Genomic DNA, 25,701 nt, shown 5'->3' on the forward strand with positions numbered 1-25,701 from the left:
CCTTCTTTCATTCAACAAATATTGCAAACCTGCTAGACAGTAGGCTTAATCCCCAGGCATGCTGAGATGGGCAGATGGTTTTTGTATTTGGTGGAATACCTATAGAAACCAGAGTAGGGGGAGGATGCTTGAATTGTTGGCAGATATTCCCAGCGGCTAGACCTACAGAACAATGATGAGAATAACCTGGACATATCATACGCCAGGTTAAGGATTTTGATTCAGTTACACCTCAGGCAATGTGTGAAGTCACCGAAGGATTTTTATTTGCATTTATTAAAAACTTTTCAAAGTGATACATGCACAAGGTAAAAAATTAAATAGTACAGAAGGACTTAAAATGAAAGTCAGTTTCCCACCCCACCCCTTTGAACCCTAACCCCATTCCTTAGATGCTTTTTAACAATATTTATTTTTGAATCTTCTGGTAGCTAACTTCCTACTTTTAAATAATATGTTTGAACGATAATTTCTCCATGTATTAACTTTAGACAGTCTTTGATAATTCACCATTATAAAAGATAAGGATTTAGCTTACACTATCTTCACTTTTCCATTGCCCATCCTTCTCCAAATATTTGAAAGATGTGTCATTTTTAATATCTCCACTGGTTTAATTTATAGCTTTGATCAATGCACTAATCATCTGGTTCTCTTTTTGTTAACTGAAGATCTTATCTTTTCATCTTCATTTTAAAGTATAAGTTACCTTACACTTCCTTCCACTTCTCTTCCACCAACTAATTCTCTACCACTTTCTCATTTCTTTTTGTTCTTAACCTTGTCAGCATTGCTTTAAATTTCAGTTCTGGATAAAAAAAAAATGCTTTTAAGCTTAGTTGATAGGTTGACCAGAATGATGAAAACCAACAAATGGCATTTACATTATTTTGGCTATGAACATAATTTTGACTAAGATCCAAGTAGAAACTAGGGTGTTTTCTTCACTACAGATCCAATGTCATGATGTCTGGATCACTGAAAAGAAAATATACCTACCGTCAATGTCAAATCCAGTCTCCTTGTACTCTATGCGTGATCAAATCATGCCCCACTTCATTTTGCTTCACAACTGGACCTGCATTTCATTACTTATTTTTAGTTTGTTTTTCTTTTTTGTTGACGAGAGATTTTGTGTCTTCTCAAACATCCCAACTTCTCACTGACACTATCTATAGCACTAAATGCACATTCTTGAGAACCTCCCAAGGTTGAGGGACCGAGTGTTCTCATCCAAAATGGGTCTGCCAGATGACCATCACTCTAGATAGAATGAGACATCGTTTTGGATAGCCATTACTCTAGAGTAAGACATCGTTTTAGATAGCAGTCACTCTACAGTGAGGCAGCTTGGATAAGGTCTGTTGTTTTCTGGGTCCCATTTCTTTCTCTTTCCTGGTTTTCATTCTCCTTTCTCTTGAGAACTTCTCCAAGGTACTTTCTCAGCAACGATACAAAGGAGAGGGACTTCCTGAAACTTGCATGTCAGACATGTCTTTCCTGTGACATTACTCTTGACCATGTGCCTTCGATGGCGTTCTGGGAACAGGTTTTCCAGAAGTTTTGTGAACACATTGCTCTCTCAACTTCTAGCATTTGGTGTCACTGAAGAAAAATCTGCTGCCAATCTCTTTCTCATCCTTCTTTAGTTGAACTAATTGCGAAGACCTATTTTTTCTCCTAGACACTTTTAATATCTTCCTTCTATCCTAACATTCCAAAATATCACAAGAATGCCTACAAGTAGGTAGCTTGGGTGCCCTCAATCTGAAACCGACTTCTTTCTGTTCTTTAACCCTTTCTCTTTTCATTTCTTCACCTGTGTTTTCTATTCTCTCTTCTAGGAATTCCTAACAGTTAGATATTACTTGTCTATGTCTCTTTCATATTTTATAGTTTTTTTTTTTTGTATATCTGGGGAGATTCCTGCAACTTTGCTTTCTAGACTGTCAACTGAATGCTTTTGGCATCACATAAGGCTCATGTTATTCTCACAGTTCCCCTTTCTTTGTAGTATCCTGTTATCACTTTACAAACACACCTCAAATCTCTCTGAAGAGAATTAGAATCTTAAGTCTTGACTTTGTTTCTTCCAGGCTTTACAGTATTTTTCAAATGCCCTCATTCTACATAGTTACTTTTCTTATGTTTTTCCCTGGCTCTCCTCTCCTTCCTTCTGTGTCTGAGAATTTCTAGCTGAAAATTCATATTTAAGAATCAAGGTTAACTGCTGACTTTTATAGGAGTTGGCATGGGCTTCCAGTGCAGTTGTATGAATAGGTGTGTTTCTCTAGCATGCCTCTTCTGTGCATGAAAGCACTGGGCACGTGGGTCTCAACTCTCGGTAGAGAATTAGCTGATAGACTAGGGGGCTACTTCTTCCACAAAAAGAGGAATTTTATTTGGAGCACCAACTCTTACCTTTCCTCAGGCAGTTTATTCAATTTCTTTATACAAACAACAACAACAACAACAACATCAACAATATCAACAACAACAACGAATTTTTAACTGGTACCAATAATAGACTGCCTGCGTTCTGTGCACAAAGGTGGGGGTAAGACCAGGAAGGGGTCAATTTACAATGGGTACAATTCTTTAGTTGATAGACTTCTTTTCTGTGCTCAAGTCTCTTTGGGGTTATGTTGCTCAGATCAGCTTATGTTCTGTCTGAAAGGTACCTTCATTCTTTGAATTCATTATCATGCTTCATCCACTTTTTCTCTTCCAGAAATTTGTTGAGATCTTCTCCACTGATAACCAAATGCCTTCAGCTTTCTTTGCCGAGATGTGCCAATTCTCTATCATATTTCTTGACTTCAAATTCAGTGGGGCCTGGGGAGGAAGGGGAGATAAACTTATATGTTCAGTCCATCATCTTAAATTGGAAGTCCCACTGAAGGCTTTTGACAGGGGAGTACCATGGATAACTACATTTTAAAAAAGACCCCAGGGCTTCATTGTTAAAAAGAAATTACAGAAGACAAGAATTGATCAAATCTTATTCTAAAAGACCGAAGATCTAATTTCCTCTCTGAGACTATACAGTGTCTGAGACTTTTGGGATTCAGGCACTTTACCAAAATAGTGCAATCATTTAAAATCTAATAAACTAGAGAATGCTTTCACAGTGCCTGGAGAGAATGTCTGTCACTTGAATAACCCAGAATTTAATAGACCTTCCTGATGCTAAAGATCTCGCCCCAGCACTGTCTGTTGTGAGGCACATCCATAGCCTACCTTAAATTCTTCCTTTGTACTGGCATTTGGGCTCAACAAAGGGACTTTTTGTTTTGGTACAATTAGATAAGGAGTAAATATAAGGAGCCAAAGTTCTGGCAGTAGGGACATAAACATTCTTTTGTTTGCTGGTTGGTTTCCTTACTCATGTATTCGGTCATTCAAAGCACTGTAGTTATGGACACCTATTCTGTAATCAGAACTCCTGGTTTCAAATCCCAGATCTACTATTTGTTGACAATATAGCCTTAAACAATTTACTTCACATGCATAAAATTCAGTTCTCTCATTCACAAAATAGGAGTGGTTATAGTTTCCATCTAATAAGATTATTGTGAAGATGAAGTGAAACGATTTCTATAAAGGAACCAATGCAATATCTGGCTAGCAATTATCTTATGAAATGTTGAATGAATATTCAACATATATGTCCAAAGGATCCAGGCAATGGTTATTCATAAAATATGGGGAAATAATTCTAGGGCTGAGAAATGACATGAAGACGAAATTAGAAGAATTAACATCTTCGATTCTCATTGTCCACACATCTGCCTAGTTAGCAATTAAGTAAATAAAATGGTATGTTAAAATGAATTAATAAGTAAGAAGTGGACTGGAGGAACTAGATGTACACTACATCAATTCTAGAGACCCAGCTCTGGTGAAAGCTATACAGGACGGGGAAGTTCCTAATAAAATTAGAAACTCAGGAGAGTCTTTGAATGTGGGATGTTAAATGAACTTGGTCTAGCTCTATTTAGTTGTCTTATTCCAAAGTAAAGGTTTTTATATGTGTTTGCTCAGTAATTCTTAGCAATGTCTATCTACTCTGTGCTATTGGATGTCTGCCTCTGCTAAGGACAAACACCATCATCGAATTGTTATTTTTTTCAAGACTTCCACTCTGACTTAATCAGAGGAGGCATTTAACCTGGAAGATGGAACTGAGTAAAGAGACCAATTCATCACAGGTTTTGAAAACCCTATTGTGAACTTAGAGTCCTTTCTTTGGATTCAAAACAACGTACCAAAATCCTTTCAGAGTTTGGTATACAAAGTAGAGGATGGCTTAAGATAGATAACTATGTGCTGTAAATGTCAAAAAGCTAGATATAAGTATTTTAAATGTTTTCAACACAAAGAAATGATGGATGTTTGAAGCAATTGATATTTTTAACCCGATTTATACATATCATTTGTACATTATATGTACACAATGTACATATAATTGAAACATCATAGTGTATAGCATTTATGTATATAATTTCTATATTTTTTATGAATCAGTGAAAAATTATGAAACTATCTACAGAAAACACCTAAAACTGAAGTCTGGTTCTAAAATGATGTTGAATTAATTACATAATAGTCATGATAGTTGACATTTTCTCAGTAGCTACTAACTGCCAAGTACTATTCTAGTCCACTTCTAGAGGTAGTGCAAAACTGAATCCTCACAACAAATCTATGAAATAGATCCAATTTATAGAATGAGAGAACTGATCACAATGAAGGTAAGAAACTTGTCAGGGCCAGACATATAGGGGAAAGACCCAGGATTTGGTCATAAGGATTCAACTGGTTGAAATGACTATTTTAACCTTGAAGCTATGGGAAGAAAATAGCTGGAGGTAATGAATTCATTATTTTGCAGATCAGCATAAAATACAATAATCCCTTAAATGGCATTCTCTATAGAGTAAACAAATTTTTCAATTATCACTCTGAATTTTAATGATAACCCTGTAAAACAAAAGTTTTATTCTCATTTTAAACACAAGAAAACAGAAGTACAGGATCCACTGACTTTCCCAAGAGCACACCCTAGTTCTGGGCTCTTCCCACCATACCAAACTGCTTTCCAAGTGCTTTGAAAACTACTCAAGACACACAATATATGTATCATCAGGGAGCTGGCTGGCTAGCATGGTAACTAGTACTCCAGTTGAATTCTATGGTCAAAACCAAAAGCCCAGAGAGTCCTCATCAGAATGTCAAGTTAAGAACCACCCTCCCTCAATGGGCTTTGGCCCAGATAAACCTAGGGCAGGCATATAAACTGGTGCTCAGGCTCTCAGAACCGGGCCAATCCAGGGTCAGGAGGGATCTGACATCTGAGCGCAAAGGAGCAGGACTCATAAACAGCAGGCCTTGTTCCTGGGATTCTGACTTCACCTTTGGCTGTGTTCTTAACCCACTTCCTAGAGGCTGAAGTCAGTAATAAGATATAGGATCAGTGAATTATGAGGACAAGGCCGGAACCCTAGACGACAGAGGTAGAGGTCTGAACCCCCACCTCTGCCTACCTCCCCAAACCTCTCTACCTGCCACCTCGATGGGCACTCCTTACATCTGTGTGAGGAGGTATAATTTCATAATATTTTCCTTCCATTCAGGCAGATAGGCCAGGCTGGTAGCCACTTCCTTCTGGATGGGCCAGGCCCAGGCCTCAAAGAACGGAGCCAGGTTCTTCTGCACTTGGTGGGAGAACATCTTGACCCACAGGTTCATCTTGTCCACATTGTCTGTGGGCAGGTTGGTCTGGTTTCTGTACTCAGTGAAAAGACGGATGAATGGCTCCCAGCCAAAGGCTTCCTGGAGCTGGAAAGAGAAAGATGAAACCAGGTGAGGCATCGAACCAAAGAGGGCCCAGGAAGCACTGTCATTCACTGTATTTAGTTCTCTAAATATAAACTTCACACCCATCATAGACTTTCATTTCTCTATTGCATCCAGCCCCCCCCCACTCTAACACTTTCTCATTTTGTTTTTGTTTATTGGTACAGAGAATTAAACTTAGGGGCATTCTATCTCTCAGAGACACCCTCTGAGTGTGTGTGTGTGTGTGTGTGTGTGTGTGTGTGTGTGTGTGTGTGTGTGTTTAAACTCTTATTAGGTTACTGAGGTTGGTCTTGAACCTGCAACCCTCCTGTGTCAACGTCCCCAGTATTGGGATTACAGGAATTCCATGCCCTTTTCATACTTTCTTATCTTAAGAAGGCCCTTGAAGCTTATGCTTAGAACAAAACAGACAATCAGTGACAGGCGTTGTGATAACTGCAATGGTTAATAGCAATATTCTCTGCAATTTCACCTATCTCATGATTTCATGAAAGTAACGACGGGATCTCACACAAGGATTTAAAATTGGCCAAAGTGGAACAATCCCTGTTATCGTTTATGATTACCAAGTTAAACTCTCATAACTGGGGACCTCCCCCCTCAAACGCTCATTAGCCGGAGTCCACGCTAGCCGGGGTTTCAGAGTGTCTGAGTTAAGAGGCGCTTGGACGTTTCCTGAGATCAACGTAACTGGACTTCGTGGGTGAGGAACGTTTGCTCCCGGGGCAGAGGAGCCCAGCAACAAGGTGAAAGCAGAGCCTCCCTGATAATTTCACACCATTCTCGGGGCAGTGAGAACGAGCAGAGAGGAACTCGAGCAGGTGGAAGAACCAGAATAGAGCAGGCCTGGCCCGAGCCCAAGGCGCCACCTCTCCCAGGGAGCTCGGCGCTGACCTCGGGCCAGGGCAGGGAACTGGGGCAGTGAACGGCAGCTCACCAGCCAAGCCAGCCTCCATGTCAGGGGCAGCGAGGAGGAATGGGGCTGCTTACATAAGGTGGGACCCGAGGCTCAGCCAAGTCACAATGGGGAGATGGTATTCTTAAGAGAAGAGCAGGTTACACCTGGGTGTTGTGCATGTGGGTTTTAGATGGCTATTCATTAGGTATTTGTCTTCAATCACAGGTATTCCTGGATTTAAATCCAGAGAGACAGAGTACGTATATATAATACTGTAACTGCCTCTGTTGGGTTTTCTTCTTTCTTGTGTGTGGTACTGGGGATGGAACCCAGGGGCTTTGTACCTCCAGGCCACACCCCGAGCCTATTTTTATTCTTTATTCTGAAACAGGGTCTCACTGAGTTGCAAAGTTGCCTAACTAAGTAGCTGAGGCTGTCTGCGAATCGTGATCCTCCTGTCTCAGCTTCCTAAATGCTGGGATTACAAGCCTGCGCCACCATGCCCGGCTCTCTGCTGGTTTTAAGACTTCTCAGTGCCTTCCTCCTTTCACACATCTCTACGGGGTGCAGATGAGGCTAGCTGTACCCCCATATTGCATCATGCAAAGTGATGAACTGAGAGGCATCATCAAATAAGACTCATACACTCCACCCCTTCAGAGTGTCCAGATGCCGAGTGTGGGAGATGCGTGCAGTGGGGGCCTCCTGGGCCCCTGGACTATCATCTAACAACTTGGCCCTATGGGTCCCCGCGGTGGGGTTCCCACCACCTCCACTCTCGCCTAGTACCTGTAAATACGTTTCCAGTGCGGTCCACGCATTCCAGTTTTTCACATTGGGCCCCTTGCCCAGGTAGATTCGGACTCTCTTCTCCCGAACCGGGGGCCACAGGGCGATGTTGGCGCGGCCTCGAGGAATACCCAGCACGGTCTCGTGCACGTAAACACACCACAGGTTGCAGGTGGCCTCGGTGGTGTGCGGTGGGAATTCCCACTCCTGCCGCTGCTGGTTGCGGCCGAGCTCGTGCACCGGGCCCCACAGCCCCTTGGTTCTGATGAGTTTCTCATTGATGAGCTCCTGCACCGACTCCAGATGGCACATGATGGGGTACCCTGCGTGCATCCAGCCTGGGAAACACAGGAAGGAAGAGGAAAGGGTTAGGGGCCATCTCATGGAATTCTTCTCCCAACTGTTTCTCTTTCCCAAAAAGCTCAGTAGCCCCCAGGGAACTTCCAGCACCCCTGATGCTCAGAAGGACATTCCAGACCCAGACCCCCACCCCAGGCTTTCTGTCCATGCCCTCATTCTCTAATTCTGCTTCATCTGCACCCTGACTTGAAGCAGGATGGCGTGGGAGGGGTGCGGCTGCAGACAGCCATTCACACCACCATTCCAGTTTTCTGTTTCTACCAGGGTGCCCCATCCACGTGAACCTATGTCACTACAGCATTTTCTCAAAAGTCAGGACCCTTCTGTGGAGGTGGTGACGCCTCTCCTTACCACATTTTTCAAATAGACTCTACAACGATTATCTATGCAACACAAGAAAACGAGGGTCTAGGGAAAGTTCCATGGTTCTTTAATGTCTATGTATCCTCTATTCTATTTTTTACTTTTTTAAGGCTTTTAAACTCACAGGCAAAGGGCTCCCTCTTTATCCAGTGTCTTCCTTTTTTTATTTTTGTGGTACTGAGGGTGGGACCCAGGGGCCTTCTACTTCTGTGCTATGCCCCCAGACATATTTTTATATTTTATTTAGAAACAGGGTCTCACTGAGCTGCTGAGGCTAGCTTCGAACCTGAGCAATCCTCCTGTTTCAGCCTCCCAAGTATTGGGATTACAAGCATGTGCCACCATGCCTGGCTTATTCAGTGTCCTTCAATGACTGAGCTAGGACGAGGCTCTCTGCTACCCCCTCCTTCTTTCCTTCCTTCTTTGCTTTCTTCCTCCCTCCCAATGTGTGTGTGTGTGTGTGTGTGTGTGTGTGTGTGTGTGTGTGTGTGTGTTTGTGTGTGTGTGTGTGTGTGTGTTACTGGAGACTGATCCCAGGGGTGTTCTTTCATCCAAACTACAAGCTACACCCTTTTTTATTATTTTTTTTGGTATTTTTTTATTTGGTATTTTTATTTTTTGGTATTTTGAAACAGGGTCTCTCTTAAGTTGCTGAGGGCCTTGCCAAGGCTGGTTTAAACCTACAATCCTCCTATCTCTGCCTCCCAAGTCCTGGGACTACAGGTGTACTGCCACACCAGCCTTCTCTGCTTTCTTTAACTCCTTGATATTTCCTTTGCAAAAACTAAGGTAGCATCCCCCGATGTCTTTGATGGTGTCTCTGCTTTTGACCTGCTGACTTCAACTGTTATTTAGTTCTACTATAACTTTTCCCATTTCTATGTCAATAGCAAGGAAGACATCTACATGTCTTGCTGGCAAATGTTTCTACCCTCCTGTCTGCCGGCTGCAAGGCGGCTGAAAGACAGAAAGGCACTTGGGGCGTTCTCTCAGTGTACTCACCAACTGAGATCTGCACGTCGGCCACAATCCTCTGAGGCAGACGCAAGGGGAAGGGCTCGGCTCCCAGCCGGGCCACAGCCTGCATCACCTCGTCCCAGAGGCGGAGCAGGGGCTCGGGGTTCTCCAGCGCACGCAGGTTTGCGGTTGGCACTGTCAGGATGATATTGTCTGTGGCCAGCTCCCCCCAGGGACCCGGATGCTCCTGGATACGCCTCTTCCACTCCTCCTGGGAGGTCTCCCCTAGAAAGAGAAGCCAAGGGGCTTGAAGTATGCTTCCCTGAATCCCTTAGGTTAAAATATACAACTTAAACCCCAGAAGGGGAATGCCACAATTGTGAATGACCACTTCTCTCTCTCTATTCTGTTATGAAGTCCTTGGGTGTGACATGATCTTGATCTCCTTGGCCCCAGAGCAGAACCTAAGGCTGCACCCTCCTTCCCTCCAACATTCTGTGTCTCTGTCCTCCTGTGCCACACGGCTCCCAAGCACCCCCTCATCCTAGGCTCTTCCCCTTCCTTCAGGGTGCAGCGCCCTAATCCGCTCACCAAGCTTGTAGTATGGAGCGTGCACAGCTCCCTTAACGGTGATGGGCACAGAACCCAGCTTGCTGCTCTGAGGCACGATGATGTAGAGGAGGCCGCCCCACAGGCAGGTGATGGATTTCGTGGGTTTGTCCAAGCAGCAGCGGTTGATCACCAGTGGGCCTCGGAACAGCTTGCTGGCCCTGGTCAGGTCATCCGTGTGGCAGCCAATCTGAATCTAGAGAAGAAAAAAGTCCTCCAGTGGTCACCATGGGGTATGTGTTGGTGGAACAAGAGAGCCAGAGCCCAGGAGGCGAGGGCTCAGGAAGGGTCACTGGGTCTCCTGCCCTTTGGAGGAGTTGTGTGGGATAGACCCACGAAGCCACAGCATTCCTCAAGGTGATATGCACTGAATTTGGTGAATGTTCTGGAAGGATCTGAACAGCTCTACATTGGGTCACATGGAGACCTTACAGGGAGCAGCCAGTACAACCAGCAAGGCTAATTCCTAGGAGTGCCAACTCCCCAAATGGTCCCATGATGCCTCTGTAACAGAGTCCTGGGCTGCCTTATTCTGTAGTGGAGATTTTGTCACTGGGACAGGAGCAGAGGGAACCTGACCCTTGCGGAGTAGAGAGCCCAGTGAGGTCTCCAGCTGATGCTGTGGCGGGCTGATTTGATCCTATCCCCTACTCCACGGCTCTCCTTCCTGGAAGGTGGACTGATCCTTGTATTTGGTAGTCTTGGGACTGTTTTCCCTTGTTGATGCCAAACAATGCCAGGATAGATACAGAATGGACCCTCACCCACACAAGGACCCCCTGGGAGGATAGAGCAGGTTCATGAATTAATTTTAAAAATAGGGTGTTTGAAGCCAGGCGTGGTGGTGCATGCTTGTAATCCCAGCATTTGGGAGGCTGAGACAAGGAGGATTGTGGTTTGCGGACAGCCTCAGCTACTTAGTGAGGCCTTTTGCAACCAGTGAGACCCCATTTCAAAACATAAAGAATAAAACACCATGCTGGGGGATGTAGCTTGGAGGTAGAATGCCCCTGGGTAACATCCCCAGTACCGCAAAAAAAAAAAAAAAAGAAAGAAAGAAAATAGGGTGTTTGTATGTGGAAGTTACAAAGCAGAGGGTAGACCTGAGCAATCAAGGAAGCCTCCAGTGTGATGGGGAAGAGGCCAGAGTCAGAAAGACCTCGCGCTACAGTGGCAGGTGTGCACAGGACTGGAAAGTACTGTAAGATTTAGTGAGTACTGCTGAGGGTAGAAAAACTTCCGTTTTATGCCTCCCTTATTTATCACTCTGTGACACTCTAGGATTCAAAAGCTCAACGCGTGAGAGCTGGAAGCTGGGGGTTTAGAGTCCTGGGCTTTGAAATGTATCAGCGCTATTCATTTAGATTTTCTACCATGGAGCTGCCCGATCCTTAATAGGTGGATAAAAACGCCTGCCCCCTATGGTCAGGAGGTTGTATGAGGACCAAATAAAATACCAGCTAGGAAGACAGTAATGTTTGGGTTCCAGGTTATGTGGGTGAGGCAGGGCATGGTCTTACCTTCAGATCAGCAGAGGCAGCGGATTCAGGCAAGGAGACTTCTATTATTTGCCTTCCCGGTATGTAGAGCCCGGTACTCATCCAGCAATATCGGGTGCCTTCCGAAAGTCCAAAAAAAGGCAGTTTATCTCCTCTTCTGGACTCTACCCCACCCAGAGCTTCACAGATCCTTGGCCAACTCTGCACATCTCTTCCCAACTCTGTGCTACCCTGACAGACCCTTTCAAACAGCACCCAAACCCTCATCCTCTGTTTTCTTGAAAACATATGATGAAGGATGTAGACAGCCCTGGGTAGGTGGTCGGACCCTCAAAATGGAGTATCCCTGTTCCCCAGTAGCCAGGACACTGACATCCCACCCGCCTCCCCTACCTGGATTGGTGCAGTTGACCTCCACGGTGATGGGAGACTCCGAAGGGCGCAGATAGGGGCTGCTGTACACATCTTCAATTTCTGGGACTAACAGAGACAGGTCACTTCCAGAGTGGGCCAGGCCCGTGGCCAGGGAAAGCATAGCCCCCCTGCAGCAGTCATTGATGACGGGGTTCTCTCGGGTCGCTACGGGAAGCCGGTAGCGACTAAGCAGCTTCCTCAGGAGCCGGTGCACGGACGTGTAGGCTGGGATATCGTCTGCGGGGATCTGGAGGAAGGCTGCCCCATCTGGTCCCAGCTTGGCCAGCCAGCCCTTTTCCACATTCCCTCTCTTCCTGCCCATTATAACCTGGAACTCGGCCAGGGTGGAGCGGAAGTGATAGGTCCTGATCCCTGCCTTGGGGGTACGGAAGGGCCCTGGGTTAAGGCTCTGGCTGGTGATGCTGATTCCAAAGGGGTTGAGGAGAAGGTTTCCTGGGAACTGAGCCAGAGGGGACACTCCTGGGTTCTTGAAAGCCCACCACCAGGCCTGGGCTCCAACAAACAGCCCACCGCCCTCTGCTACAAACTCCTGCAGCTCCTTGACCCCTACATCGCTCACGGGCTCAAAGCAATACACGCTGGCATCGCTGGTCAGCTGGGGCTCAATGCTGGTGTCTATGCCCCCCACAGCCAGCAGACCCGCCATGGTTCTCAGCTCGGTCTGCACCACAATCTTGCCTCTGCGGCCCCCATCCAGCCAACGAACGGCATTGAGCAGAAAGGGGCCCAGTTTCCCCACGGTGAACAAAACCTTATGGCCTGTCACAACCACCCTGCCCCGGCCGTAGCGGGCGGCCGCTATGACGCAGCCGTGGTAGGAATCTAAGCCCAGGGGGAAGGCTAAGGCCCCGTGCACTAGCAGCTGGGATGGGAAGCAGTCCGAGTTGCTGATGTCCAGCTCTGAAATCCCATGCAGGAGCTCCTCCCTGTCCTCGGAGAGGTCATCTTCACAACTGCAAAAGACACATGCATTCTCGATTAGAGAACGGCTCTAGAGACACGCTGGCGCGAGGCAAGGGCTAGCGATGTTTCTGCTTTACAAACGTTGTTGTTTTTAGGTCCTACAGGAGGGTTTGGAGGATGGAGTGGGCAGATCTGAGTTCACTGGGTGCGGAGGTATGTACAAGGGAAGACGGAAGGACTGGACTCCACGTGTTCCTAGAGCTCTTAAGGAAAGGACTCTTAGAGTTCTCTAAGGAAACTGCCAAGAAAGCCTTGCTGTGTTTACTCAATACTCTATCTTAAATAATCTAGATTTGAGTTCATATTTATTCAGCCCTTTATACATCATAATCATGTTTTTATACCCTTTTTGGTGCAATATAATTACATATTACAGCGAGATTAAAAGTTATGTGAAATGCCAGACACAGCACTTGTTTATAGATTTCATGCAAATAATTTTCTGTAGATTAAATCTACTGACAGCCCCGTTAGCAGAGCTATTAACAACTCATTATTATCTCAAAAGGTAGAGCAGCAGAGCTGACTGGCTTCAACTCAGGTGAGACTCTCTAGTTACAAGAGAACTTGACTACCAATATCAGAACTCTGCTCACTCATTTCCTGTCCAACAGGAGGAATGCATGCTATGGGGACTGCTCAACACCATGTGTTTATTTTCTATGGGTAGCCCATGCCTATAGCATGTCAGGACACCCATAATCCCAAACTGAGAGCTGGGGTCCTGGATCCCTACTGGGTTTGGGGGAGGTAAAATGACCTCTAGAAGCTCAAGATTCCAGACCTGATTCTGCCACTTTTGCTAGGTCAAGCTGCGCAATTGTGTTGTTGAAAGTAGCTTTGAGGAAACATCAAAAGATGGTGGTTGGTAGATATATTCACAGTGTTTGTGCCATACATTCTGTAGATGGATGAGTTCTAAATAACAGGTGGGAATCTGTGGTCCTCACTGCAAACCCTTTCCTGAAGATAAAGATATCACCCTGCAATTTGAAATGATTCTCCCTCTCTTTGACATATCAGTCATGAAAATCATTGAACTATCTGTTCCTGCTCCGATTCTAGGTTTATTAAACATCCTTATGATTATAATCTTTTTTCCCATAACCATTTTCAAGAAGCCATTGGCCAGAATATCCTGGTTTTATGACCTTTTTTTTTTCTCTAGCAATATCTTAGATAGTCTATCTTTAATTTGGCTTATCTAATTTAGCAATATCTTAGATAGTCTATCTTTAATGATTATGATGTATAAAAATGAGGTTTTAAAAATCTTTTTAGTACTTTAAATATGTATGCCAAATTACCTAGAAAATGTTTTCATATATAGAGGATTTCTGCTTATAAATTTCATGCAGTTAAGTTCTTTAATAAGTGAAGTCAGTGAAAAGGGAGATTACTGTGTTCTAAATTAATAAATCAGTGTTAGGATTCCTATGCTACCCTACTATGACAAGATGAGGGATATCAAACCTGAAAGCTGACTCAGACCCCAAGTCCACAGAACTTCATCTAGATAATGACACTGTCTGAGGGAGCTTCTGTTCAGTGCCAAACCAGGGGCTATTCTGCAAGACATCTGTCTGTTCGTTCCAATAGCCATGCCTTATATACAAGAGGAATTACAGTATAAATTTATAAATTGAAAAAAAAAGCAATTGGCTTTTCTTCTCTTTTTCACCTTCTTTAGAAATGAAACAAAAGTTATTAAAATAAAAATGAATCCACAATAGCAATGTATTTTGAAGAGTCTAATCAGCATACCAGGACCATGGTGGTAATTAGAATGAATATAAAGTGAATAGAATCAGATGTATCCCAGAAATCCATGGGAACAGAAGACTCCAGAATGGCATGTGTGTGAAAGGGAAGATCAAGAAAATGAAATACCAGGTTTAGCCTTTGTCCTGAAAAACTATCTCACAGAAACCAATAATGATCGAACTAGAATTTCAATGCAATTTAAGATTTAAATAGAAAAGAATTTAAACATTTGAATGAGAAGGAGCAGCATAAATTAAAGTACAAAACCAAACTGAGAGAAAACCAACTTCCAAGGAAATAATAGCGATACACAGAGAGGAAAACTCTAAATATGGTATAGTTTGTCACTGGTGAGCTTTTAAAGAAGATACATTATTTAAAAATGGGACATTCTAGTATAAAAATGTTAATTACAATAAAATTGTAAATGCCAAAGGGATAATCCCAATATTATCACATGGGAAGAAAATAAGTCTTGTCCTAGCTTAATAGAGTGAATGAGTGAACAGCAAAGTGGAGTGAAGTGATTCTTCAGAGAGTAGTGTTAAAGGTCAAAAAAAAAATCTTATCAGAAAAAAGTAAAGAGATTTTTTTAAAAAAGTACAAATCAGAAGATCTAAAATCTAGTTAGCAGGAATGCCAAAAGAAAAAATCAGAGAGAAAAAAGAAGAAACAAACACAAAATGCTATAAACATTTTCTTGGATTGCAAACAGATTTTTTTTTTATATTCAGAGTAAAATCACATTCAAATGCAAAACAGGGTAAATATAATAAAAAGTCATATATTTAGTCAATTAGTGGTACATTTACAAACTCCAAATATAAAGAAAACAATCTTAAAGATCCTGGGAAGAAAAGAAAGATTAGCTACAAAGAAATAAATATTTTAGCAATGCAAGACTTTCCCCAGCACATGAAAATACTAAAATTTACCACATAGGAAATTTTGCCAAAAACATGATTTGAAATTAGTAAGCCTAGAAAAACTAAATGATTACAACAAAGGAACGAATTGGCTGTGTGAAGATGTGATGGGCAAAAATAGCAATAAGATTCATAAGGAATGTTAAAAACTGCTGATCAAAGTCCTAAGACATTTAATGCAACCAGTAAGATGGAATTACAAATGCCGGGTGTGGTGGGGCACACTTGTGATCCCAGCACTTGGGAAGCTGAGACAGGAAGATCACAGGTTTGAGGCAAGCCTCAGCAATGTACTGAGGCTCTCCTTAACTAGTAAGACCCTATTTTAGCTCAGTAGTAGAAGCTCTTGAATTCAATCCCCAGTACTAACTCCAAAACATACCCGCTGTGATGTTAAAAACAAAACAAATAAATATTAGTCAAAATACAAGTTGAAGTAAAAACATCAGATAATTTCACCAAAATCTGTGAAGGAGGGTATGGGACAAATGAAGGGTCTCATCTTAGAAGGATAAGGTAAAACTAATTAATCTCAAATATGTAGAAAAATAGTTTTCTTTAAAAATTAAAAGCAGGGCTGGGGGTGGTGGCGCACGCTTGTAATCCCTGTGCTTGGGAGGCAGAGACAGGAAGATCATGCAGGTTCGAAGCCAGCCTTGCTGGCTTAAGAGACCCTGTTTAAAAAAAAAAAAAAAAAAAAATATATATATATATATATATATATATATATATATATATATATATAAATTAAAAGAACAAAAAACCTATATTTGTTTATAATAAAGGTACATCATACATTATTGAGGAAAAGATACACTTTTTTTTCACTTAGGACTAGCCATTTGAAAGAAGATGAACTAGACCCATACATCACACAATACACAAGAAAAAACTCTAGAGATACCAGAAATGTGAATTAAAAAAAGAAAACACATACAAGTTCTATAAGAAAATAGAGACAATTTTTAAAATATTCTGGGTGTAGGGAAAAACTTGCGAACTATGACTCAAAATCAGATGTAATAATAAGATAACTGATAAAATCAATTAAACCTAAACATTTCTGGTACAAATATTAAGCACATTCAATACTCAAATGCAATGTGAATCATAGATATAGGGCTAATATTCTTAGACTAAAGAAGTCTTCAAATAGAATAGCAAAAACCAAATAGGAAAGAGGAATAAAACATATGAACCGGTCATTCACAAATAACAGTAAGTGGCCTCTGAACACACAAAAAAGTAACTGATCAAATTACTCATTAGAAGAATAATTCAAATTAAAACTATATCAGAATACTCTTTCTTGGCTATCAAATTGGAAAATATATTTGAAAAGTCAGTCATTGGCTCTGTTGGACATCTCTAAAGTCAAAGGTGAATTCTCTCTACAGCTGGTGGAAATGGTAAATGGTACATGCCTGTGTAAAGACGATGCTGGAAGTTTCTAGCAAAATTATACATATATTTCTTGCACCACCAGAAACTCCTTCAAAGGTACAACTCCCAACTGAGCCAGAAAAAACATTCACAGCATTCTTCACCATTATTTATCACAGCAAAATGTCGAAAAGAACATAAATGTCCACACATTAGAGACTGGGTGAATAAGCTCTTTGCAGAGTGGAATACAATAATGCTGTATTAAGGAATAAGGGAAATTTCTGTGTTGTGTGACTACCAGAGTATGAAAAGAAAAAAGCAGCTGCACATGGTGGTGCACTATAGGATGGGCAAAGCACTGGAATAGACATCCTTCCAGACATACAAATGGTGGGCACATCTATGAAAAGATGGTTGGCATCACTCGTCACCAAGAAAGTGGAAACCAAAACCACACCGAGGTATCTCCTCACACCTGTCAGACTGGCTTTTATCAAAAGTCAAAAGATAACAAGTGCTGTCTAAGGGAATTCTTGTAGTATGCTGCTGGTGAGAATGTAACTTGGCATAGCCTTTATAGAAAACAGCTTGGAGTTTCCTTAAGAAATTAAAAATAGAACCACCATATGACCCAGCAATCCCTCTGCTGGGTGTGTACCAAAGAAAGTAGAATCAGCAACTCTTTTTGTCACAACAGCCAACACACAGAAACGGTTCATGTGCTCACCAGTAGAGGAATGAATTAAAAAAAAAACAAACAAAACTATGATGTATTCTATGTATTAGGCATTCTAAACCTCAATTTTAAAAAATCAACTTAAGTGCCACGTGATAAAATCCACTCATTTTAAGTGTCCATCTTGATGAATTTTTGTTAAATTTATACACTTAAATAATCATCCCAATTTTATACGGGTCTGCACACATATGTACATACACACCATTTTCATGATCCTCAAAATCTACCTTTTGCTCTATTACGGACAATTGAGCCCCCTACCCTACAGCATAGGTAACCACTGATATGCTTTCCACACAAATAGATTATATGTGTCTTTTCTAACATTGTGTATAATGTAATCATAAAGTTCTCTTGAGTTTGACTTCTTTCATTAAGAATAATTTGTGTGCACGTTTGGGGAGAGGAGTGCTAGGGACTAAACTGAAAGGGATTCTACCTTGGAGCTATACTTCAGCCTTATTTATTTACTTATTTATTTATTTATTTATTTATTTTTGAAACAGGGTCTTGCTAAGTTGCCGAGGCTGGCCACAAACCCATAATCCTCCAGCCTTAGCCTCCCAAGTAATGGGATTACAGGTGTGTGCCACCATGCCTGGCTCCAAATAATTTTTTTGAGAATCGCCCAGGACGTTGAGCCTACTGGTAATCCAGCCCATTTCGCTACTGAGTATTTTGCCGTTCTGTGGCTACTTCACATTTTGCTTATCCATTTTTCTGCCGATGTGCATCTGGGTGGTCTCCAGTTTGATATTAGCTGGCATGGACATCCAGGCACCAGTTTTTGTGTGGGAATGTTTTAATTTCTCTGGGATAAATACTTAGGGGTGAGATGACTGAGGTCTATGCTAAAAGAGTTGTATGCTCAATGTCTGTTAACTTTATAAGAAATTATTAAATCATTCTTCAAAGTCATTGTGGCATTATACATTCCCACTGGCAATATATGAAAGTTCCTGCTGCTCCACATTCTTGCCAGTATTTCAAGTGAGTCTTTAATTTTAGCCATTCTTTAATTTTAGGGGACATAGGATATTTCTCTGTGACTTTTATTTGCATTTTCTTAATGACTAATGATATTGAGAATCATTTCATGGGCTTTTGGCTCCTCATATACTATCTTTTGTGAATTAAGATATCCTATCTTTAACTTGTAATCTTTGTTGTTATTGGGATGTTAGAGTTCTCTATGTATTCTGAATGCAAATCCACTGTCAGGCATGAGTTTAGTAATTTTTTTCCAGTATGTGGTGTATATAATTTTGGTTTTCTTAATGCTGTCTATTAAACTACAACAGTTACTTAAATTATTTATTTATTTATTTTGGTGGTACTGGGATTCCTGGAAACCCTTCTACCTCTGGGCTACACTCCCAGACCTATTTTATATTTTTATTTGGAAACAGAGTCTCTTAAGCCAGCGCGGCTGGCTTCGAACCTGCGCAATCCTCCTGTCTCCACCTCGCCAGCATGAGAATTACAAGCGTGCACCACCACGCCAGGCTTACTTAAATAATTTCTTTATAAAGGTCAAGTTATCAGTCTTTTTCTTTCATCTTTCATGGCAATACTCTTTTTTTCTTTTGTCTTATACAAACATTCTTTGCCTCATGCTTGCAAATATTTTCTTCTATGCTTTCATCTGGAAGTTTTTATTTTTTGCTTTGGAATTCAGGTCTAGATCTATTATGAAGCGTTTGTCTTGTATGAAAAGTGGTAAGGGCAGCAATTCACCTTTTTTTTTTTTAGACTATCCAATTGTTCCATAGCGAGACGTTGAAAATATTGTCCTTTCCTCATTGACTTACCTTGAATTATCTTGTCTATTTCTTTGATGTCTGTCTATTCTTATGCCAATACCAGTGTTTTATTTCAGACTGGTAGTTTTAAAAATAGGTAGGATCATCTTTGTTTTTTTTTTTTTGTTGTTGTTTTCAAAGCAGGTTTGGTTCTTTTAGTTCTTTTTCATTGTATGATAATTCTGAGATCGATTTGCACTGGTTGAGACTGCACTGAGATTATAAGTCATTTTTGGAAAAGCTAACATCTTGAAAACAGTGGATGTTCTGACGTGTCAACACAGTTAACTTTTCTACGTCTTTAGGTTTCACTTACTTTTAGTGACATTTTGTAGTTTTCAGCATGCAGGTATTGTATTTCACAATTTTAGTTTTTATTTTCAATGATGGTGTATTTCAATACAAGTGATTTTTTTTTGTCTAGAAACCTTGTTAAAGCTCATTGTATAATAGCTATTTTCTAATTAAAAACAATGTTTTACATAAATGATCATGTTTTTTGCAAATATTTTGGGATAAAATAATTCTACTCTAAGAAATGCTCTGGTGATTTTATAGTCAAATAGATTTTGTCACTCGAACATCTTCTATCTAAATTTTTTTGTGTGTTTTATGTTGTTTCTGTAATTTGTTTTCTAACAGCAAGTTTCAAATTTTCACTGTGTCTTTCATTTGGTGTTCTAGAATATATATGTACAATGCCCCCTCCCTTATCCATGATTTTGTTTTCTGAAGTTTCAATTACCTGTAGGTAATTTCAGTCCAAAAATATTACACTGAAAATTCCAGAAACAAACAATTCATTAATATTCAGTTGTGGACCATTTTGAGTAGCGTGATGAAATATCCTACCATCCTTCCCTGAATGGAACATGAATCATCACTTTGCCCAGTGTTCACACTCTGCCCACCTGTTAGTCCCTCAGTAGCCCTCTCGGTTGTCAGATCCACTGCTGAGGTACAACAGTGCAAGGGCACAGCACTGGGCATCACAGTGCAAGTCACCCTTATGCAGCAAAGCTGTACACTGATGGCTACTCACTTTATCTCATCACACAGGCTCTGTATCATCTCACTCACCATAAGAAGAGAGGTGAGCACAATGCAAAAAGATATTCTGAGAGGGAGAGAAAAAGACAGCATTGACATAACTTTCATTACAATATATTGTATACTTGTCTTACTATTGTTACTTTCTTGTTATTATTGTTACTTTCTATTGTTACTATGCCCAATTTACAAATGAAACTTTATTGAAGGTATTTATATATAAAAAAGGTATTTATAGGATTCAGTACTATATGGTGTTTTAGGAATCTGCTTGTGGTCTTGGGATGTAAGCTCCATGGATATGGAGTGTAAAATAAAACAATCAAAGTTTTCTGAAAACTTTGATTTACACTTGAAGTGTAAAATAAAACAATCAAAAATACATGTGAGTTTATTTCTTAATTTCCAACCTCTAAACCTTCCTAATCTTGTCTTATTGCACTAGCTAGTATCTTTAATATAACACCGAATAGATGGGATAAGAGCAGATATTCTTCCTTGTCATCGTCTTATTTCTAGAAGGAAAATATTTAGTACTTCACCATCTAGGATAGTTTTTGCTAGCCGTGTCTTATCAGATTAAAGAAGTTCCTTGTTATTTACAGCATGCTAAAACATTGCCTTAATTTTATATTAAATTTTGTCAATTTTTATATCTCCTGGATGATAGGGTTTCCTGTTAATATAGTAAATTAACTTGATTTTGAATATTGAACCAGTTATGCATGTACAGTATAGCCGTGGTTGGTCATGATGGACTATTCTTTTTACATACTACTACATTTCACTTGCTAGTTTTTATTAGGAACTTTGCATTCATGTTCATGGGGGATATTGTTCTGTAGTTTTACTTTTGTATATTGTCTTTCTCTAGTTAGAGTACCAAAGAAATGCTAGTATAATAAATCAAAGACAGATATTTTCCTCCTCTTATGTTTTTCAGAAAAGCTTATATGTAGGATGCTTATTATTTGTTTCCTGATTTTTTTTTTTTTTTTTTTTTTTGGTGGTACTGGGGTCCCTGGAAGCCCTTCTACCTCCGGGCTACACTCCCAGACCTATTTTATACTTTTTATTTGGAAACAGGGTCTCTTAAGCCAGCGCGGCTGGCTTCGAATCTGCGCGATCCTCCTGTCTCTGCCTCCCAAGCGTGGGGATTACAAGCGTGCGCCACCACGCCCGGCCTTCCAGAACGTTTGATAAACTCATCAGTAAAACTATCCGGGCCTGAGCTGGGTGTGGTGGTGCATGCTTATAATTTCAGTACTTAGGAGGCTGAGGCAGGAGGATTGCAGGTTCAAAGCCAGCCTCGGAAACTTAGCAAGGCTTTCAACAACTCAGAGAGACCCTGTTTTAAAATAAAAATATAATAGGGCAGGGAGTTTGGCTCTGAGGTAAAATATGCCTGGGTTCCATGTCCTGCACCACACAAAAAATAAATAAATAAAATTTTAAAACTACTAGGGCCCAGAGTTTTTATATTGTTGCTTATTTAAATAAGTTTTTATTTTGAAATTTTAAAGGTTACAAAGTTGCAAGTAGAGTACAAAGGATTTCTATACTCTTTTGACACAATTTTCCCTAATGTTAACACATACAACCATTATATAGGTCTTAAAACTAAAAAGTTAACACTGGTCAAAGACTAGTAACTCAATTCCAGACTTTCTATTTTCCACTAATGTCTTATGGAATCCAATCTAAGATACCACACTGAATTTAGGATTGGAGTGTTTTAATTAAAATTCAATTTATTTTCATATATTTAATGTTTTACTTGTATTTGTCTTGGTAATTTCTGACTGTTGTGCAATCTATTTCATTCAAGTTATACAACCTATTGGCATAAAGTTGTAATAGTCCCTGATTATTCTTTTAATGTCTGTAGGATCTGTATTAATGTCCTATCCTCCATTCCTGAAATTCATAATTTGTGTTATCTCTTTTTTTGTCATGATCAGTTTATCTAGAAGGAGTTTATCAGTTTTACTGATTGTTTTTTAACTAATCAACTTTGTGTTTTACATGTACATGCATTTAACACATAAGGAATAAGAATTTCCAGTGGTGTACAGATCCTAAATAAACTTACCAATATCTGCTCAGATACTGTTTTCCAGACTACCTGGGAAGTCGTACTCATGCTTATCTATGGTAATTCAGTAGTTTTCTTGAGGCTATTTCATGTAGAGTTATGGTCTCCTGCGACAGACTGGCTCAATCGGGATGGCCACTGAGTCCGTTCGGGACCGAATTATCTCAGAAAGGTGGACAAAGGTTTAGGTGGTAGTTCTGCAGCCACTTATCTGCAGCGATTCTTTCCCTTTTATGAAATAAACTCCTTTAAGTTCCTATTCACGGCGCTAAATGTGGAGATTCCTCTCCGGGAAAGAATCTGACATGGACCCATGCTTCTAATCGCTGCAGATAAGTGGCTGCAGTCTCCAAAACTCTGCAATCTCTTTAGTAACACGGAAATCAAAAGACTCTTTTTGTGGCTACTATCATTTCACCATTTTTTTTTCAAATGGAAAGGCACATACATTGCATCAATTTAATAAAATGTTAGTTAATTCAGGTTTCATATAGGTGTTTTCAGGTCAAGGTCTTGGAGCACACAAACATTCAGAAGATTACTATTTGTAGTAGATTTTTTGTTTGTTTGTTTTTGCTTTTATGAATCCCTGGTGACTTTGTGAACATACAGAATTCACTATAGATGGAAAATCCACAGTCTCAAGAAGTAAGAGTTAAATGGAGGACTGGGTGTTTCTACTACAATGCCTTCCTATTAGAAGGCAAAAGAGTTGAAAGGACATGCTAGGACCACACTGCAGGTGCTGGCCATGGATCCCAGGTTTTCAGTTCTCCTGAACTATAACAGCATGATGCCCTTCCTACAGCAATTGACATTTCTTCCAAATCTTGTTATCTGAGGTATTTCTGATCTCTTCAATCTCAGACCTAAGTTTTATTCTTAAAATGAGAACTAATGTCTGAAATATACAATATACCCAATAAACTGACTTAGTGAGCAGACTGAATAATCATAGACTTTGAACCCCCTCATAGAAGACCAATATTTGTGTTAAAAAAAAGACAAGGTACCTTCGTATGTGCAAGACAGAAAACAAACTGTTCTGGCTGAACTTCCTGAAACCTCACTAAGAGTTTCATTCCAAGGAGAGGTCGTATCTCATCCCGACACCTCTAACTGCCCCAGTAGATCTTCTTTGCCCATGCCTACTTTACCCTTTCCCCATCACTCAGGAATATCATATCTTGTTCTGCAAATGCCAAGAATTTTAATGTATAATAGGGAGTGGCCTGGTGTTCTTTTTTTAGATTCCCAGGACTACTCCAATTTCTAATCCCCCTCACTCATCCATCTAATTATACATCCAGCAAATGTCCACCGAGTATCTATTAATCCACTACGTGAACAGGACTGCATGGAAACAGAGAGGACTGGGCAATGTTCCCAAAGACCTTTCGGTGCAGCCTGTGTCTGTACTCATCGCCCGTATCCTTTACTCTCAGTTATCTGCTCTTTTGCCCCCAGAGATAAAACTACTATCTTAAATGAAAGATTTAGCACATATCACTTGTCCCATCTTTTCTTTTCTTGGTACTAGGATTGAACCCTGGGATGTTTGACCTCTGAGCTATATTCCCAGCCCTTTTTGTGTTTTATTAACATTTGAATCCTCTACACTTTCTGTTCCCATTCTATCCACATCTGGCTGGGTATTTCAAAGCTATCCCCATAGTTCCCCAGTCTTTGGCCAATGGGGTTTTTCAAGTTATCTTTTTTTTTTTCTTCTTCATGTTTCAGTTGAAATAATATTTTCTTATCAACCTTCTTGGATAACTCATGCTAACATTTAGGGTTCTTCTGTATGTTTGCTAAGTTACACACTGTGGGATATGAGAGTCAATAAGAAATTGCTTCCATCAAAGAGTTAAATGTTCTGGTCTGGGAAGACAGTAGCAATGAGGATCTTGCCCCTTTTCTGTCTCGGCTTATTTAAAAAACCTAGTTGATTCATGGGGAATCCATATCTGAGTACCAAATTCTCTTCTGTTAGCCTGGAAGTAGCCCAAAGGTAGGAACCAAGCCTGATGATTAACCTGGGGCCAAGTCTCCACTGGGGTAGGGTACTTACCTCACCAAGACTGGGATCTTGGGCATCTTCTTGGACACTTTAAAGAAGCTCGTGTCCCCTTTGTTGTCAGTGAAGTACACGCCAGCCACGCTGGTCACCAGGTTCCCGGGGAACGTGAACAGAACCCTCTCCTCATCACCCTGGTTGGCCCAGTCCCAGGCTTGCCCTCCGATGAGCAAGCCCCCTCCGTGCTTCACGAATTTCATCAGCTTCTCGGTCATGGTTTCGTTGTAGGCATCGATGCAATAAACCCCCAGGGAGTCATTCACCTCTGGCTCAATCTTTGCCTCCACTCCGGAGCCCTCGAGGATTTTGACCAAAGGTGCCAGGGATGGGTGTACACCAACGGGGGACCCAGGGGAAGACCTAAGCCACCCCACAGCATTGAGGAGAAAGGTTGTGAGCTGGGCTTCCACCAAGTAGTCCTCGTGGGATAGGACCACCAGGCGGCCTCGCCCGTAGGAGGAGCCAGCAATGAGGACCTGGCCCATGTCGTTCACCATTACGGGGAATGAGGCCTCTCCAATGAGGAGCAGTTCACATGGGGTGGCATCTTCGGGGAGATTCCAGCTTGTCACCCCATTCATGAGGGCCTCGAAGGCAGCAGAGGGAGTCGCCATGGCTCTGTGGGTTTCTGCAGAGAAGAAAGCAAAGACTCGGCTTAGTGAAAAATAGGTAAAGAGGGAAAAACCAGGAAGAGTGGTCCACGGTCCCACTAGGATGGGGCCACGGCTCCCTCTGAGAGGATACCGTGACATGATCTGAGCGCTCAGCATCTGCTTCCAGGGGAGCCTGCTGTACCTTGTGCTCTTAACCTCTCACAGTCAAACTTAAGGACAATGATCCTTTTCCACCACAGAAGGGAACAAAGGAAAGGGAGGAATGAAGGTGAAATTGTCTCCCCCAAAGAGAGAGTTTGAAGTCCTGACCCTTAGTATCTGTGCACCTGACCTTACCTGGAAGTCAGGTCTCTACAGATATACTCAAGTTAAGATGAGGTCATACTAGATTTAGCAGAGTATAATTTCTTATGTAATGGAAGAGGAAGAAGAAATCTGAACACAGAGAGACACAGATAGGAGGAGAGAATGCTATTAGAAGATGAAGGTGGAGACTAGAGAGGTGTGTTCACG

General features: G+C 41.3%; 1 protein-coding gene across 1 annotated transcript; it reads right to left on the minus strand.

Annotated features, from left to right (window-relative positions):
* Window positions 1-5,586: 5,586 nt before the first annotated feature.
* On the minus strand, window positions 5,587-25,188 carry TCAF1 (TRPM8 channel associated factor 1; the record flags this gene model as incomplete). Its single annotated transcript, XM_080700997.1, has 7 exons — window positions 5,587-5,841; window positions 7,550-7,887; window positions 9,275-9,514; window positions 9,821-10,034; window positions 11,359-11,456; window positions 11,731-12,725; window positions 24,569-25,188. 7 exons carry the CDS (start codon window positions 25,186-25,188, stop codon window positions 5,587-5,589), a joined length of 2,760 nt encoding a protein of 919 aa, XP_080557123.1.
* Between the last annotated feature and the right edge of the window lie 513 nt (window positions 25,189-25,701).

This window comes from Muscardinus avellanarius, assembly GCF_963383645.1.
Source record: "Muscardinus avellanarius genome assembly, chromosome: 9".
Lineage (NCBI taxonomy): Eukaryota > Metazoa > Chordata > Mammalia > Rodentia > Gliridae > Muscardinus > Muscardinus avellanarius.